The sequence below is a fragment of the Melospiza melodia genome, chromosome 3, assembly GCF_035770615.1.
Source record: "Melospiza melodia melodia isolate bMelMel2 chromosome 3, bMelMel2.pri, whole genome shotgun sequence".
Lineage (NCBI taxonomy): Eukaryota > Metazoa > Chordata > Aves > Passeriformes > Passerellidae > Melospiza > Melospiza melodia.
The window spans coordinates 26,754,622-26,771,267 of NC_086196.1; the positions used below are offsets into that span (position 1 = coordinate 26,754,622).

Sequence of the window (16,646 nt, forward strand, 5' to 3'; positions counted from 1 at the left end):
TTTCACAGCACTGCTAAGCAATAGCAGTCCCTGAGCATGCTTGCAGAAAACAGGTTGTGGTGTGTGGTGGGAAAGGATGGTGGTTGGTGCCAGACTTCTCCAGAAGCTGCTGCACTTCTCATGGAGAACTGAGATTGGACCATTCTCCTACATATGATTTAGTGAAATATGTCAACTTCTTGTGCTGCCCACCTTCAACCAAGAGAAATTCCCAGCAGGAGGTGCTGATTTGCTGTCATAATGAAAAAGCTTTAGTTGTGTATCCTTTCTCTGCACCAGACACCAGCAGGGACCTGGGAGCTGCATGGGGCACACCAGCCTGGCCAGCTGCACCCCACTCTGCTGCCAGGATAAATAAGTTTCCAGCACTTGTTATGGAGATAAATAGACAAAAGACTGGGTTTAAACACTTTTCCCCTTGTCTTTGCAAGAGAAGCAGAATAGCAGGTGGGGGAACCAAATTTCTCCCCACATTAATGAAGCAACTGATGTGCCCATTTCCAGGGTAAATGTTGTTGGTGATTAAACAGTGACTGGTGATAAATCCCTAATAAAGAGAAACGTTCACCCAAGACAAAAGGTGATCCCACGTGATCTTCATTGAAATGGCAAGATTTCATTCACTTTCCTGAAAGTAAATTCTTCCAAATTGGACAAAGTGAACAACAAAGTGGAACAAACACTCTGGCAAGGAGATATGATCAAATAAAATTCAATTGAAAGAACGCAAAAAGTTTGCAAATGGACTGACTACAACCAAATGTACTGAGATTAAATGAAGTGCAGTGAAAAGGACTGAAACTTGCCAAAATTATTCCCACTAAAATTTCAAAATCAGGGAACAAACAAAGAGACAGGAGAGGGAATTGAAAAAATGAAATTCTAAAAACAAAAAAGAGAAAATTAAAACTAAATTAAAACAATTACAGTTACTGTGATGATCCAATCCCTCTTTTTCTTACTGCAAAGTCCAGGCCTCTGAACAATTTTAAATTTTACTGGGTACTCTGAGAAAATTGCCAGATAGAAAGGAAGCTACATACACACATTCAGCCTTAGTCTGGGGTTTTCCAAACACCAGACCCATAAAATCCAGTTTTTTAATTTTTAAGGTTCCTCTTGAATTTGGGTGTTTTGGGGTTTTCTTCCCTTTGTTTAATCTCCCTTCCTCCCCTGAAGTGTGTTCATTTTTAGGTGACAAGTCCCTGAACGACAGAGGACATCTCAAGAAGGTCCCTTTTCCTTTGAAGCTGTTCACAATATCTCACAGTTCATTTTCCATTTACACATACACACCTGAAGCACTGTCAGAGCACGGAACACGTGGGCAGGGGCCTTTCCAGCAGGAGAATTAAATCCCAGAGAGCCCCAGTGGGCAGCAGCAGCCGTGGCAGTGCTGGAGCTCCTGCTCTGTCCCTGCCTCAGTGACCACTGGCACGGGGAGGGAAAGCACCGTGGTGCAGCAGCTGGGAAGGGGTGCTGGGAGCTGCTGCTCTGTAAATTCAGGGCTGGATGGAGAGAAGGGGAGGGAAGGCAAGGCAGTGCCAGCTGCCTGCAGTGGGTGGGAGGCAAATCCCTGCAACACAGCCCCGAGATGCTGAGTGAGGCTCTCCCTCAACACTCCCTTCCCAGCAGGCCAGTTCCCAAAAAAGCCAGATGCCTGAGCAAAGCACTGGCTTCTTCCACTCCCTTGGCCGTGGCTGTGCAGGCCCACGAGGCAGCAACACCACCATGATGCACCAGCACAGGGTGACAATCTCCAAAGCATGGTTTAGCAGACCCCAGTGAGGGGAATCCAGCAGAGATTTTAATGGCTAACAGGCTGCTCTGGTAGTTGATGAAAGAAAACTTGAGTATTGTGCTAGCTCTACAGCAGGAGGAAAAAACATCCCAGGTCTTCTTGCGAAAGAACCTGTGGATTCAGGAAAATCATGAAAATATGTAAACGAAATGACAACTTTTTTGTGGGTATTAGTCAAGAATGTTTTTAAAGCCTGGGGTTCTCCCCTCTGTTCATTGTATGAGGAATGGATTTAGTTTTGTGCAACTCCAGTAATCTCAGCTCTGGAAGTAGGACAGTTTTCCTGGATTACTGAGATGCAGTGGTAGGGGACTCAAGACAGGAGATGCAGTATCTCAGTTTTGTGGTCAGATTGAAAACCACTAATTTTTTTAGCATCTAATTTTTTAGCATTTCACTTACGCAGACAAGTGTATGAATGCTCATTAGTGGAGATGCTGCCTAGTTCTCATGGAAGTTTTCATCCAGGGCTGTCAAGGTGCTTTCCAGGGGAGCCTGGAATTGCAAGAAATTGCCACTTGACAGACATTGAGGCACTGAGAGGAGCTCCTTGCCCAAAACTGTCCAGCTCAGCCCAAACAGAACAGCCAGAACTGCATTTGCACATTTTGTTGTGCCTATTTTCCAGGACATGGTGCCTCTGAAATACATTTCAGGCCTGCCACAGATGCAAGATTGGTTAGTTTGTGTCAAGAAGAAACAATTTCTTCAGTGTGTACACTGAAACAATTCAAAGCATTCCAAAGTCAGATTTAGAATATGAAAGTGCAGAGCTAATAAATTTCTTCTTATTTGAAGGTCAGCTTATGCAATAAGCTTATGTTTTTTGGTTTGTTTTTTTTTTTTTTTTTTTTTGCTTTAATTAGACAGAGACCGTGTTGTGTTCTGCATTAATGTGCACATAAATCACTGTACTATGCTGGTGTGATATTTTTAGATATTCTTTCTGGACATCTGCATCGGTGTGAAACCCTAGACCTAAGACACAGAAAATGTCACTACTGCTGCCTCAGACGACTTCTCCATGAGAGCTCCTTTTATTCCCATTTTAATAATTTGAGACGGACCTGCCACATAAAGGGTTTGTTTCCAAATATCCAAGGCAGGGCTCAGCTTTGACTTCTCGCCATGCTTTTCTCATGGAACCCATCTATCATGGGTGAAGGCTTCTCCCTGTCCCTTTTCTCCTTGGGTAAGGACCCTGCAGCTCCTCTGTGCTCCTCTGTGCTCATCCAAGCCTCCCATTCCCTGCCACACAGCATGAGGGACTTCTCTCAGCCTGCCACAGAGGACCAGGGAGAAATGTCAGCTTAAGCACCACCAAAATGCAAATAATGCCAGTACTGTGGGGAACCCAGCTGCAAAGCAGCTCTGTGGGTGTGCATATATCTGTGTGTGTGACTCCTGGCCATGTTCCAAAGGGACCTGCATAACAAGGTCATGACAAGCAATCAGTGTGCTTGGAGCACTTGATTCACTGCTTCCTTAATCTCTCCACCCCAGGCTGGGGCAGAGAGGAAACAATTCACCTTTTTCCTGTATAACCAGCCTGGCAGGCTGGGCTGCCTCCTGTGAGCACCCAGCAGTGGAAGGTGACACTGGGGTTTAATTTTGTCTTTGTGCTGCCTCATAAGCACAACTCCCATCGCTTAAAAGAAGGAAGAAAAGTTCCTTGGAGAAACACACTTGTTTAAAATCATGTCAGGAGTGTCCCACAACTCGGTGTGCCTCCTTCAAAGGTTCAGATAGGTTTTGTTCCAGCATTGAGCAGGGGGGTGAACAGGCAGCTGGCAAAATGGGGAGGGAAAAGTGAGTAGGTGCAGAAATGGCACATCCAGCCTCCACAGATCTTCAAATTTAACAGGTTTTTTTGCTTGACATATGTTTCAGTTCAGAATAACAGTGAACTTTCAGAGTGTTGTTCTTCACTTTTGGGGGTCAAGTTGTTTGAAAGATGGAAAAAAATCAGATCAGCATCATCGCTTGCTAAATCCATTGAAGTTTTAACTCCCTTAACTGAGTGAGCAGTGCCTGCCACCCTCAGGAGCTGGGGAAAGACTCTTACATGTGAGTAAATGAAAGGTGTAGCCAGCAGAGATTAGCTCATTTGCCAGATTTGGAATTGTGGAGCAATGAAGATTTACCCACTGTGGAGGAGGCACAGGTTAGGTGTTTACACAAACCAGGCATGCACAAACCTTTGGGTCCAATGGGAAGTACCCACGAGTGCTGAGGGAGCTCCTGATGTCACTGCCACTCCTGGAAATCTTTGTACACTGAGGATCCTGAAGACTGGAAGAAAGCAAATGTCATTGGCATCTTCAAGGAGGGCAAGAAAGAGAGTCGCAGGGAACTACAGGCTGGTCAGTCTTACCTTGATCCCCAGGAACGGGATGGAAAAAGTTATGCTGAAAATTGTTTCTGAAACACATTAATGATCCGTGATTTGGAGTAACCAGCATGGATTTATGAAGGGGAAACCATGTGTGACTGACCTGACAGATGACAAAACAACAAAATTATTTGCTTGGTGGAGAAGGGGAGAGCAGTGAATGATATCACCTTGAGCTTAGGAAGCCTTCCAGCACAAGTCCTGTAACATCCTCATGGACAAACTGATGAATTATGGATCCTATTGCAGGTGTTGGTTAATTTATCTGGAATCCTGTAACAGTGTAGTTGTTTTCTTACTGGAGAAAAGAGACCGCATTTCTCTACCAAACTAGATGTTCTTACTTTATGTGATTGAGGTCTTTGACTTACTGTTTTGCTTTGTAAAGTCACCACTTGCAATTTATGTTACACACAATCTGATTTTATTTAATTTGTGGAAATAGTTTGTTGCTAACTCCACATCTCACAAAACAATCTGTTGGAACTTCAGAAAACTGTACAGTTTGCAAGTATATAAGTCCTGCTGATAGATACACCACACTGCGTGGATTTCCCAGGAGATAACAACACAGAAATAACACTTTTTTTTTTTTTTTGACAATTAAGGAAAGTCCTTGGTTAAAATTGTTGATTTTTCTTCGGTAGGGGAAGCATTTCTGCTTTGAACTCCAGAGCTGCTAGAAAAAGTTTAATGCCCAAATGAGCTGTCTAAAGACCTAAGTCTCCTTATGTTTATGCAAGCTGGGATCAGTGATGAGCCTTGAGAAGGTCACGGCAAAGTCCAGCCAATGATTTTTTTTTTAATGATCGATTTTTTACTTATTCTTACCCTCTCAATGTGTTTTGGAGCAACACTGCAAACACTGCAGTGTTAATCTGCCTGGTATCCCCATGTTCATAACAGCTCTCTCAGCCATTTGGGGGGGTCAATTATTGCGCTGACCTTTATGGCTGCTGCATCAGAACTTTGGGGAAGATTTGAGACATTTTAAAAAATCTGTCGCCTTGAGAAGACAATTTTCTTTTTAAAAGTCTAGGTGTTTTCAGCTCTGCTCATCTCCAAGATATAAATGGATGTCTGAGAGAGCCAGGTCTGAGCAGATCATCACTTTTGCTTAAGTGACTAGCAACACCCTCCATACTGGGCCAGCACGGGGCTGGTGAGCTGCCCTGGTGACTGCACACAATTTGGGCTGGATCAGTGCACAAAGCCACCCAGGCAGTGGCAAACTCAGGCTCTGAAGCTGCCACTGGCCAGGAGCAGGATATATGCACTCGTTGGCCTTCCACGGTGATAATTAATTTTTATGAATGAGAGTGAGGGAAAGGATGTTAGAAACAGATTGATTATAATAGGCTTTTAATTAAAATGTTCAAACCACAATTTAAACTAAAAATATCCCATTACTTATCTTTGCTACTTCCCAGGCACCAAGGCAGTGGGTGATAATGTAACTAATGATCTGATTGTCGCTGGCTTGCATAATGAGCTGTGTCTGGGGGCTGGTGGGATTATGCCATCAATCAAGACCCTTTGCAGCATTCCCTCCTCCAGCAGGGCTCTCAGCAGGGCACTGTATGCCTGTGCCAGCTCCCTCCCAGCTGTGACCTTTATTGTCTCTCCCTAAAGTGAGGAGCTCCCATGAGGGGTGTAGAAGCTGGGATGAAAACTGGGATGATTTTCTGCACATGGTTATAGTGTTTCAAGAGTGATTTTGCAGGGAGGTGGCTGCTTTGCAGCTTTAACTTGCCAGAAAACCATTTATTGAAAAAGTTACTGACAAAATTGAGAAAAGGAGGCCAGAAATTGGGTGCTGCTACCCCAGCTCTGATAACCAGGATAACCAGGCACTGTCCAGATTAACAGGAGGGTGACTTGCAGTCACCATCAACTTGCTGTGGCACACCCAAGCTTCCTGAGGAGAAAGCTGTTTGAAAATCCCATGGGAGCTTTCAAGTAGCTGAGCTGAATGCAGACTTGGGTGGTTGTGCGCAAAGCATGATAACCACCACAGCACCTGAGTGGGGCTTTCAAGGACCAGTGTGGGGTGTGTCAGACTCCAGGGCCCGTCCTTACCAGCCCATCTTGTCCTGCTGCAGGCTGCCTTGCAGGTCTGAACTTCCCCCAGGCACCAGCATTACTTTCAGGCCACCTTAAAACAGCTTTTGAACAGCTCAAAGGTCTCTGCATTGAGTGAAGATAGATCATCTTAAAGTTTGTGTCATCACTCACTCTGATTAGAGCTCTCTCCCTCCCTGTTGCTGGATTGCCCCCAATTAACTTACCATAAATTAGGCATCATCTCATTTAACTATTATGAGATCAAAAACAGCAGAAGGTTAAAAAATGCACCAGTCCATTAACTCCTACTGTCCCCACTGCCTGGCTCCTGTGAATGCATCTCAGCAGGGCTGCAAAGGGTCAGGGGGCTTCCTGAGACACCAGGAGAATCCAGCTTCTGGCCCAGGGCACACTGAAGCTCTGTGACCAGCTCTGGGGCTGGGAGTGGCTCCCCTGGGGACAGCTCGGCCCTGGGAGTGGGCTGGCAGCGAGCTGGCCCAGCACTGGGATGGGATATGGCTGGGCCCCCAGCCCAACCCAGGCTGACAGCAGTGGGGCTCACAAATTCCCTCCCTTGGCACCTGGGGCCACCTCAAAGCTCAGTACAGCCCATGCGGTCTGGGAGGGGTGTTGGCATCTCCCCGGCAGCAGTCAGGGGCTACCTGTATTCCCATGTTCTAATGCAGGGAGACAAGCTTTTTTGGTACTAAATTCTATTCAGGTCCCATATGAGGAGGGGTTTTCAGCCAGAAAATTCTCTTACAACCACCTTTAGCATTACAATTCAGTCTCTCAGCAGGAGACACCATTTTTCTCAACCAGAGCTCTACAATGGTTTCCCTTTGCCTTCCTTCAGGCAAATGTTTCCACAGGCACACAGGCCATTAAATCCATTTTCTGGTCTATTAATACGTACAGGTTGCATTCTTTGGGAGAGCTGCCAAACTGCTCATCAAGGCACCTCAAAACATGAGCTGAACCTATCAGGTTTTCCACAGTCAGGCTCCAACTCCATGACTTGAAGCATGCCTTTATCTCCATGAAATTCAGACCTGTGACACCAAGAAAAGGAGGAGAAAAGCAGCAGCTGCCCCCAAAGGGGGAGTAACTAACAACAAGCCAGAAAAGAAATATGCACCTACTAAAATGTAATTAAAAAACATTGTTCATACCTTGCCACTTGGAAATTTTCCAACTATACTGAACCCATTCATTTACAAAACAAATTTCCTGGCATGCAGCCTTAATTTACATAAGGAAGGCATTGTGCCACAGATTTACCTGTTGCAAATTGTCCTCATTCAAGATGCTGCGGTGTTATTTGCAGCGTTATTGTGTAAGGCTTCATTTTTACCCACATGTGGAGTTGTATTTTGTTTGTGGAACAAGAGGCAACCGGACATTTTCTACCACTACTGTTGCTAGCAGTGCTTTAGTCATTGTACTTTGAAACAAAACCTGGCTTTGAGCAGCAGCTCACAAAAGGCCACCCTCAGCAATCTATGAAAAGCTGGCACCTGTGCAGCCTGTTACATGGATGTTTTTGAGTTGGAAACCTATCGTGCAACCTTCAGTCACAATTCTGGAGGAAAGCGAGTGATGTCTGCCATATATAATGCATTACCTAACTGGAGTGCATTTCTCAGTGCCTTTGAAAAGAAAAGCTAGTGCCAGCTTTTGCCCTCTGCACAATGGAGGGTGAGGAAGGGAGGAGACCACTCCACATGCAAAGCTCGTTCAGCACCTGATGCTCCAAACAGGATCCAAGATTTACCAAAAGGAACTGTGAAAAAACCCCTTTTGGGTGACCCCACTTCCCTCTACACTTGTGAAGACTCTTGTCAGATTGACCAAAATCCTTACCCTTTGACTTTTCAGAAGTCAATGCTGCTTGGTTGTGTTGGGCTGTACTGACCTGCAGTATTCCATGCAGCAGAGATTACTGACTTCTGCCTACAATTTTGTGCTTAGTCTTTTAAACAGACCTACCTGTGATCTCTCCAATCAGCCAACAGGAGCATCTGTCTAAAAAAGATCAGGGAATGCTGCTCTAAAATCCTTTTATCATACAGAAATAATATATTTTATATATTGACCTTGATTTAAAAAAAATAAATAAAATAAAAATAAAAAATAAAAATAAAAAATAAAAAAAATAAAACACAACAAAACATAAGGCCTAGAAGGGAGAGCTTGGTCAATGGTATTTTGGCAGAACAGACCTCTCAAGAGAAGCTGGGGTGGGTGCTGGGAAGATGTTTCATGATTCCTTTCTTGCCTCCAGCTTTGATCACTTCTGTCACATGCCAGATACTGGACAAATGAGAACCGTGAAAAATTCACTTTTGTTACAAAATTTATTTCTGCTCTGTGGATACAAATCCCAAACATCAACAAACAAATTCCAGTGGAAAAATACCAGTCATTAACAATGAAAACTTTTATTATTATTTAATAAATAGAACTTTGGCATTCAAAATTCTAGCTGTAAACCCTACTTTAAAAAAAATTACAAAAAGAGGCAAGAACAACAAGCCTAAAGCTGAGCCAGCCAGTGGCTCCGTTACTTTTTACAATGAACACATTGTGATTAAGTCATGACAACTCTATTTACATATGAGGTATTCTGAGCAGTTCAAAAATTGAACCCAATTTACAAAACTACCAGTCTTCAGGGACTGATCCAGTACATATGTCAGCTGTGCTTTTAAAAGAGAGCTCCAGACACTCCTCCCCACTGAACTAATGATATACTGTAATTAATATACACAGAAAAAACACATTATGATTTGTGTTTCCTGCTCACACATCGTATTCAAAGAAGCTGCATACAACAACCAGCCTAACATTCAAAGTGTACACCAAGTACCTATTTTCAGTATTTCTGTTTCTAGACATTATGCAAGAGTTCTTACTACAAAAGCTTATTAACAAAGTAATGGCAGGTGAGAAGAAAACAAGGTGCAGTCATCAGCACGCTAACAACTTATCTGAAGTTCCATGGGGACATACATTTATTTACTTCAGGCTAAAAAGGCACAAAGGTATGCAGCTGTGGAATTAATATTGCTAATGAGCTACTGGAATAAATCATCCCTTTAGATAACAACCATTGAGCTGTTTGCAGTGTAAGAACGCAGATTAGTTCAGATCTTTTCTCCACTCATGGCAGAACTCATCATATCAATGAGAAGAGCACAATTATACTTCCAACTGCACCTGCATCACACCTCTGAGAAGGGCAAGGAAAACTGGAGCAAATTGTGCCCTGATGGAGAGAGCCCAGCTTGCTGTCACTGCCCGTGCTATGGCAGCAGGTCATGGAGGAAGGGTTTGCTTTCTTCCTTTCCTTGTGCTCTTACCCTTCCCAAGAAAAACCAAAAAAATGTATGAAACTAAAGACAGGCAGCAAGGGCAAAGGAAGGAAGGAAGCCTTCTGAAGTGAAAAGGACGTAATTTCAGCTCTCGAATGACTTCGTGCCCACCATCAGTTTCAAATGCTGGAGCCTGAGTGGGTGGTTACAGCAAATCTCCACAATTTCACACACCTGTCACACCACAAAGCTGCACAGCGGAGTTCAGCAACCTAAATCACATTTACATGACTGAGCTGAGTTACTTCTATATAGTAAATACTTCTATATAGTGAATACATCATCTACAGCTTGTCAGAAGACAGTTACTTTTCATGTCTTTTTCAAAATACATTCTTAAATACAGTAGTTACTGTAAGTATCTTCTAGAGGGTCATATAAATTCTACTTGGAACTGTACAAAATGTACAGTTTGCTGACAGCCAGAACAGTACAGTATCCATTCATCTGCAGTTGTTTTCAGCCCTTGGGATTGTCTAATAGCTACAGCAAAAAGTTGTCATGACTAAATCGAAGCAATTCCAATGTTAACATTCGTTAATCACCTCTGTATTAAATATGCTGAATGAGACCACACACACTACATTTTAACCAATTAAACAGTCATGCATATCTTAGACAAAGCTTATTCCATTTAGAGGCATCTGTAAACTGATGCATATATAGTAATTGCTACCACTACAACAGGCCAAATTTTAAGAAATCAAAGCAAAGTACTGTATCACTGTAAATAATCAATTGGTAGTCTGCTTCTTTGGCTCACACATCCATCATTTACCTCCCTACTTTAATCTGACTGAGGCAGATAAACTCAGGGGGTTTTAAATCAAGTGCTTTCAAGTCAACATAAATATTACAGGTTTTGTAACAAAAACATTAGAACACAAGATTACAGCACTGCAATCAAAAGTATTATGAATAAAATGGGATCCCCTCCCAGAGGGACTTTCAACTAATACTCGAAGAGCATAAAAGCTCTGAAGTGCTTGGCAAATATAAACTAGTGATCTCAACTTTGCAGTACAGTATCATCATTAAGCAGGAGGGACAGTGGAGAAATACCAACCAAGTGACAAGCTTAATAGTTCCAAGTGACTCAGAAGATCTCCTGCTCCCCTGTAATTTCTATATTCAACTCCTTGTTATTTCTATCAAATGTAGATTAATGTTTTGGTGATTTTTTTATAGGTACAACATTGCCATCTAAGGAAGCAATAATGTGTAACTTGTAGGTTTCCTCTCTCCCTAATATTTCTAATTTATTATCTGAAATGCTATTGTTGAATTCTGATAGGAGACAGATGCCATAAACTAAAGACTGCCTCACTGCAGGGACAAACCCAATCAACCACACCAGAGGAATGAGCTGAAGCCTTAGTCACGAAAGCCAGCACTGTCAGAGGCACAGCAGACTGTGCAAGCCCATTGGTACATGGATCATTGTTTTCAGTTTTGCACTGGTATAAAAGTACCCCTCTGATGCAGCAGGTGTGTATCAATGTGGAATTAATATTGTTATGAGCTACCAGAGTAAATCACCCCTTTAGATAACAACCATTGATCTGTTTGCAGTGTAAGAATGCAGATTAGCTCAGAACATCTTCCCCCCACTCATAGCAGAACTCATGACATCAATGAGAAGAGCACAATTATACTTCCAACTCCACCTGTATCACACCACTGAGAAGGACAATGAAGACTGGAGCAAATTATGCCCTGATGGAGAGACTGAAGTGTGCCTACAGAAAGAGTAGAGAAATTTAAAATAAAATGGCCTTTTTCCTTGAAGTAGACACTAGATAACTTCACTTGTGATTTTATCTAAACACTGCTTTAGTGCTCACAGGAGCTGAATCAGTCAGATTAATCTATTTGATAACACCATGTAGCAGTAGTATAAATAGCAACACTATTTTTCACAAATTAGTCCAAGTCTACTTCAGGACAGAGAAAACTGTCAAATAAATAAATCCATAGAGCTAAAAACAATTAAACCACTAAATTATAAAAAACAACATTAACAGTAACTGTTAAACAATAAACAGAAAGCAACACATCACCAGATCAGAAAACTGAAGATATCCACTTTTGCCATAAAAATGTTACCCTAGAATTAACTTAGTTTGAATTGCTAAGCTTTCAAAGAGATTTCTGCTGTTATCCCCACTCCAGATCAGCTGACTGACTTGCACCTTAAGGCATCTAAAACCTTCCTGCAATACCACACAAGTAAGTGATGCATGTATTTTTCTTAACAGTGTGATTTAAAAGCAGTTTTACTCTTTGCAAGTTTTTGTCTCCTTCAGTTAAATACTATTTTCCACCATTCATAACTGGGCAAACTAACTTGCAAGGATGTTCTGGAAACATCATCAGTCCCATGGGAGTTAAAGAGCACTGCCAAGTGACACTCATTGAATAAGCTATGGAACATGGGCTTACTATTTTATGTAATTGCTTCCTACAAAAATGGAGAAATCAAGATTTGCCAAACAATGTGGAAAATTTTTCAGTCCTCAGATTACCAAGTACTTTACACTGCTAACGGGAAACATTCTGTTTTGAGCCTTCATTTTGCCAAGAGTCAAACACTCGTTTTGTAGTTGTGGTAAAAATGGCTGAGGTGGTGCACAACTTTATCAGAGGCCTTCAGGAACAAAGTACAGCAACATTTTGAAATGGAAACGACCTATGAGGAAAAAGAAATACAAACACTAAAATACAGTTGTTGGTTGTTTTGGGAGGTTTTTCTTATACACATGGAGTAAGCTGCGGTTTTATGTCTTGCAGCTTCTCTGGTTTGTCACAGACTTTGACCTATTCCAACTTCTTACAGCAATGTTGGAGTGCTTCAAATAATCTGGTTAAGCTCTGTTTTATGGAGTTGTTTGCATAAAGGAGTTAAACCTGGGGTTTTTCTGCTACTGGACAAACAATGTAGACATCCATTGCTAAAAACATCTTTCTTATAGCCTAATTTTTGACAACTTGGAGAGTAATTACTTTTTGAATGTCCCAAGATTGTTCTAATTGTAATTCTTAGAGTGAAGTGCAGCGGTAGAAGCCTCTGGCTTCATCATGTACAGCCAGACATACACATGCATAGGTTCTTCAACCCTCTCCCCTAAGATCTGAACTCAGATAATGCCACACAAACCCTTGATGAAGGAAAGGACTGAGAGTTGTAGCAGCACGGCTGTTCCAAAGCTCTGGATCCAAAAACTAGGCAAAGTAATAAAATGAGCCCAAATGAAGGAAACAGAGAGTCCAACTGAATCATTCTTCACAGCTTGTTCCTACATTCAGTAGTTTGGAGAAGAGATTTCTTGCAGTTTGTACCACTGTTCACACGATGACTGCCCCCTGCACACCCGACTCCCGAGATCCATCACACACAGCGCTCGGAGATGCGTGTCTGGTGCTATTTGCAGCCCTCCCATATGGCTCCTTAATGGAAATGCAAAGCCCTGTGACACAGCAGGACCTAGTAAGCAGTTTGCTACAGGACGGGGTGCTGTCACTGAGTGATGCAGTTGTCCCCCATGTCCTGAGCGTAGCGGTCCGACACGATAGTCCTCAGCTCATCGATGTCCTTCCGCAGCTGGCAAACGTCCGACAGCTTCTTCGAAAGGGTCTCTGTGCTGTGGTAATTTTCACTCTCTTCAGATGAGCAGCTCAGTGCTACAAAAAACAACACCCAAGGTTAAAGCTCCAGCAGCTGTGGCCTCTGAATTCTGCAACTAGTCACCTCCTTGGAAATAAGAGGCAGGTCACTTGCTTTACATCAAGACAAATCATGCTTCGGTGTGATGAAAAGTCTACAAAATAAGGTACCAAGTGAACTTAAACTCAATTCAGAGCCCATCAGTTCTTCTCTGAAAGACATGCTTTTCTGTCTGCACCAAGATCTAGACTTCCTAAAGTCTGATGAATCAGAACAACAGTGGAAAAAAAATGAAAAGAGCATTTCTAGAGACTTTGGGGGTTTCTACAGCCACTCAGAAAAGAGGGCTAGCAGGTGTGTAGCAGCTCTTGCTGCATACACACTGTACTTTACCTTTCTACCTTGCTGATGGTTCAGTTCAGCAACCCACCCACCTGATGAATTCTAATTAACATTCAGGAAACATCCAAATATGATACATTCAGGTCAACACAACCAGCTTGTTGGAAGGAAAGACCTAACATAAACTTTGACTGGTTTTAGCGCATTTTAGGGTGTGCTTGTCATTTCCTGGTTAAATTTAACAGCTTAGTGAATGCTGAAGACTGGATGAACAGCACAAGAGATGAAGTTACAGGCACAAGGCTTATTTCAAACACCTGGACATCCCCACTCCCAAATAAGACCTATACATATTCAAACAGCAGATGGATATTCCTTTCACTTGACCCCAAAGGCTTTAAAACCAAAGTACAAGATGTGGTTAACCCTCACAGTGACTGCAGTGTGTCTCAGGAGGGACAGACACCTGGCTACACACCTTTCTTTTCTAGAGCAGTGAACATATCCATGACTGGGTCCACATGAAGAGCCAGCTACCTGCTCTCCTGACCTGGCAAGGACCTGTGCAGTCACATGCATTTAGTGGCCCAGAGGCACTAAGATCCCAGCTTCTCCAGAGAGCTCCATGAGCTCATGCACCACTGCTCCAGCTGCACAGCAAGGGGACACAAGCTTGTCCAGCTGGCAAGTTCAAGCACCACATTAGCTAAACTGTTACTCCTTTGTGTCAAAACATTTATTAAACAGTGGAAAGTCAACATCACTTACATCTGATTCCCAGCAGTAAGGAAAGGTTAGGCTCCTTGCCCTGAGCTCTCTGGGTAAGAATACTGCACAGTGCTTTCAAGTCAAACAAGCAGTGGGACATTTCCTTGAACAACTGGTCTGCTACAGGCATCTTCTCAGACACTGGCTGCTTGGACTGCTCCACCAGCCTCATCTGCTCCTTCAGGCGGGCATTCTCTTCCATCAGTCTTTGGTTCTTTGTGAAAAGCAAATAGAAAAAAGGGGAAAGTTAGTCTGCAGCATTCAATGGAGCAGAAAGTTTCAAGCCACAAATAGCACAATTAAAAATAATTAATTTTCAAGCATATAATCAATATTTCTGTAGCCCTCTAAAGAACAGCATACAGACAGCTTTTATAGGGCTATTTCATGTTGTCATTACTTCTGCATCTTCACCTTTTAAACTCTCACTTCTTTAGACAGGGGTGGTATGCATTATGTATCTGCTTGGGAGCCAGGATATTTAAGTACATAATAAAGCTCATAAAGCCCTACCAGGGGATCTTATTCTATAAGGTTCTTCCTGGCTCTGATGTGATGGGGGGTTGGAATACTAGTGCTATTTTACTTACTTCAGAGAGAGTTTTATTCAGCTGCTCTATATGTCTTTCTTTTTCTTCAAGCTCATTTGTCATCTTCTGAATTATCAGCTTTTCTTGTGAAAGCTTCTCTTGCATAGACTGAAATGAATGAAAACACAGGTTAACGATCTTAAACAACAACAACAAAAAAAACTCCTGCAGTACAGAATCACCTGCTGTCAATTCCCTGGCTTTCACCCACAGAGCTCAAACTGAGAAATCATGAGATACTGCCAAAATGGAATTTTCAGGGTGAATCCAGCATGAGCACAGGTGCCTTTACTCTTGAAAGTACTCATATTTATTCCACTACTTGGCTTTTAAACCTGCAGATATGTCTTTTCAGGTCATCTGGCAAAATTCAGAAAGAGGAATATTCAAGCCATCTTATCTGAATACTAACAATGAATAGAGACTACATAAACTCCTGGTGCTTTCAAACAGAGAGATCTCTTCAGCTGTGACTTGCCACCTGTAAGATTTACCAGTATTGATGAGAAGGCAGGGAGTAATGAGAGGCAAGGCAGGTCCAACACTACATGAAGTTTTTAAAGGTCTGGCGAGTCACAGGAGGTGCTGCAGCATTGACAAAATTTCCCTGCACATTCAGTTCGACGCCACACAAGCAGTGGGGACTCTGTCTCACACTTTGCAAAACTGGAAAACAATGGTGCTAACATTTACAGACTTAATGTGGACTAAAAAACCCCTAACACTTTATTTTCACGTCAGCAGTAGGAATGAGCAGGCAGAACCCAGATATGATTACTTGTTTTTAAAACCATTTTCGTACACTTGACCTGCTGCTCTTTTAACCCACAGCGTGCCCCTCGAAAGGAAGTGCTGAAGTAACGTGTATCCTAAAGATAAGCTCTTTGAGAGAGCACAGCCACACACACCAGTGGGAGGAAGGAGGCAGAGGAAACACCCTGGGCCAGGAGAGGGCAGGAAATAACTGCTTCAGGCATTTCCTTTGCGTGCTTGCAGATGAGCAGAACCTGCAGTGATGCTGAATTGTTGCCTTCAGGTTTTTATAAACATTATCTACTGAGAAAAATCGCCATTACTAGGTTGGACTGAAGGTTCTTCAAGCTCCATCTGTGGCGTACAGATGTCATACTTAAGAAGCACGAAGTGAACAGGGCAATGCAATGCCAAAAACACCCTCCCAGCTTCATTAATGACTGTTAAAATTGGAAGATATTTGGAAGATCAAGTTCAGAGACACCCAGTGCCTAAGCTATGATAGATGCATTAGGACTACCACTTATATGTTTCATGTTCATGTCAACAACAGACAGAAAAGGTTTGATTGTGCAGCCTTCTGGAAGGGGGGAGGTGGCAGGGAAGACAGGGTGAGAAATATTAACCTTTCCCAGTGTATTTTCAGAACTACATCTGCCACTAAACTTACATGACTCTGCAAATGAAGCAAAAAACAACTTTTAGAATATTCCATGCAATGTGCTCATGTTCAGCTCAGTAACTGCTCCATGTAATGGGAACTACTAGAAGTAGAAATCAGTGTTTATATTTAAAAGATACATCTAAGATCTATCATTCTCTGGTTACCCTCATCTTAAAGCTCAGAAAAAGAACAGCCTGACTGAAGCTATAGTGCTAAGTTTTCCATGTTCCGCAT

The 16,646-nt window shown here is 42.6% G+C and overlaps 1 protein-coding gene across 1 annotated transcript in view; it reads right to left on the reverse strand.

Annotated features, from left to right (window-relative positions):
- Positions 1-8,600: 8,600 nt before the first annotated feature.
- CEP85L (centrosomal protein 85 like) overlaps positions 8,601-16,646 on the reverse strand; it is a 105,116-nt gene continuing 97,070 nt past the window's right edge. Inside the window, exons 11-13 of the mRNA XM_063151072.1 lie at positions 14,996-15,103; positions 14,406-14,619; positions 8,601-13,312 (exon numbers count right to left, since the gene is read on the reverse strand). Of these exons, the coding sequence (XP_063007142.1) occupies positions 13,149-13,312; positions 14,406-14,619; positions 14,996-15,103 (486 nt within the window). The 3' untranslated portion in view covers positions 8,601-13,148. The remainder of the gene's footprint in view (positions 13,313-14,405; positions 14,620-14,995; positions 15,104-16,646) is intronic.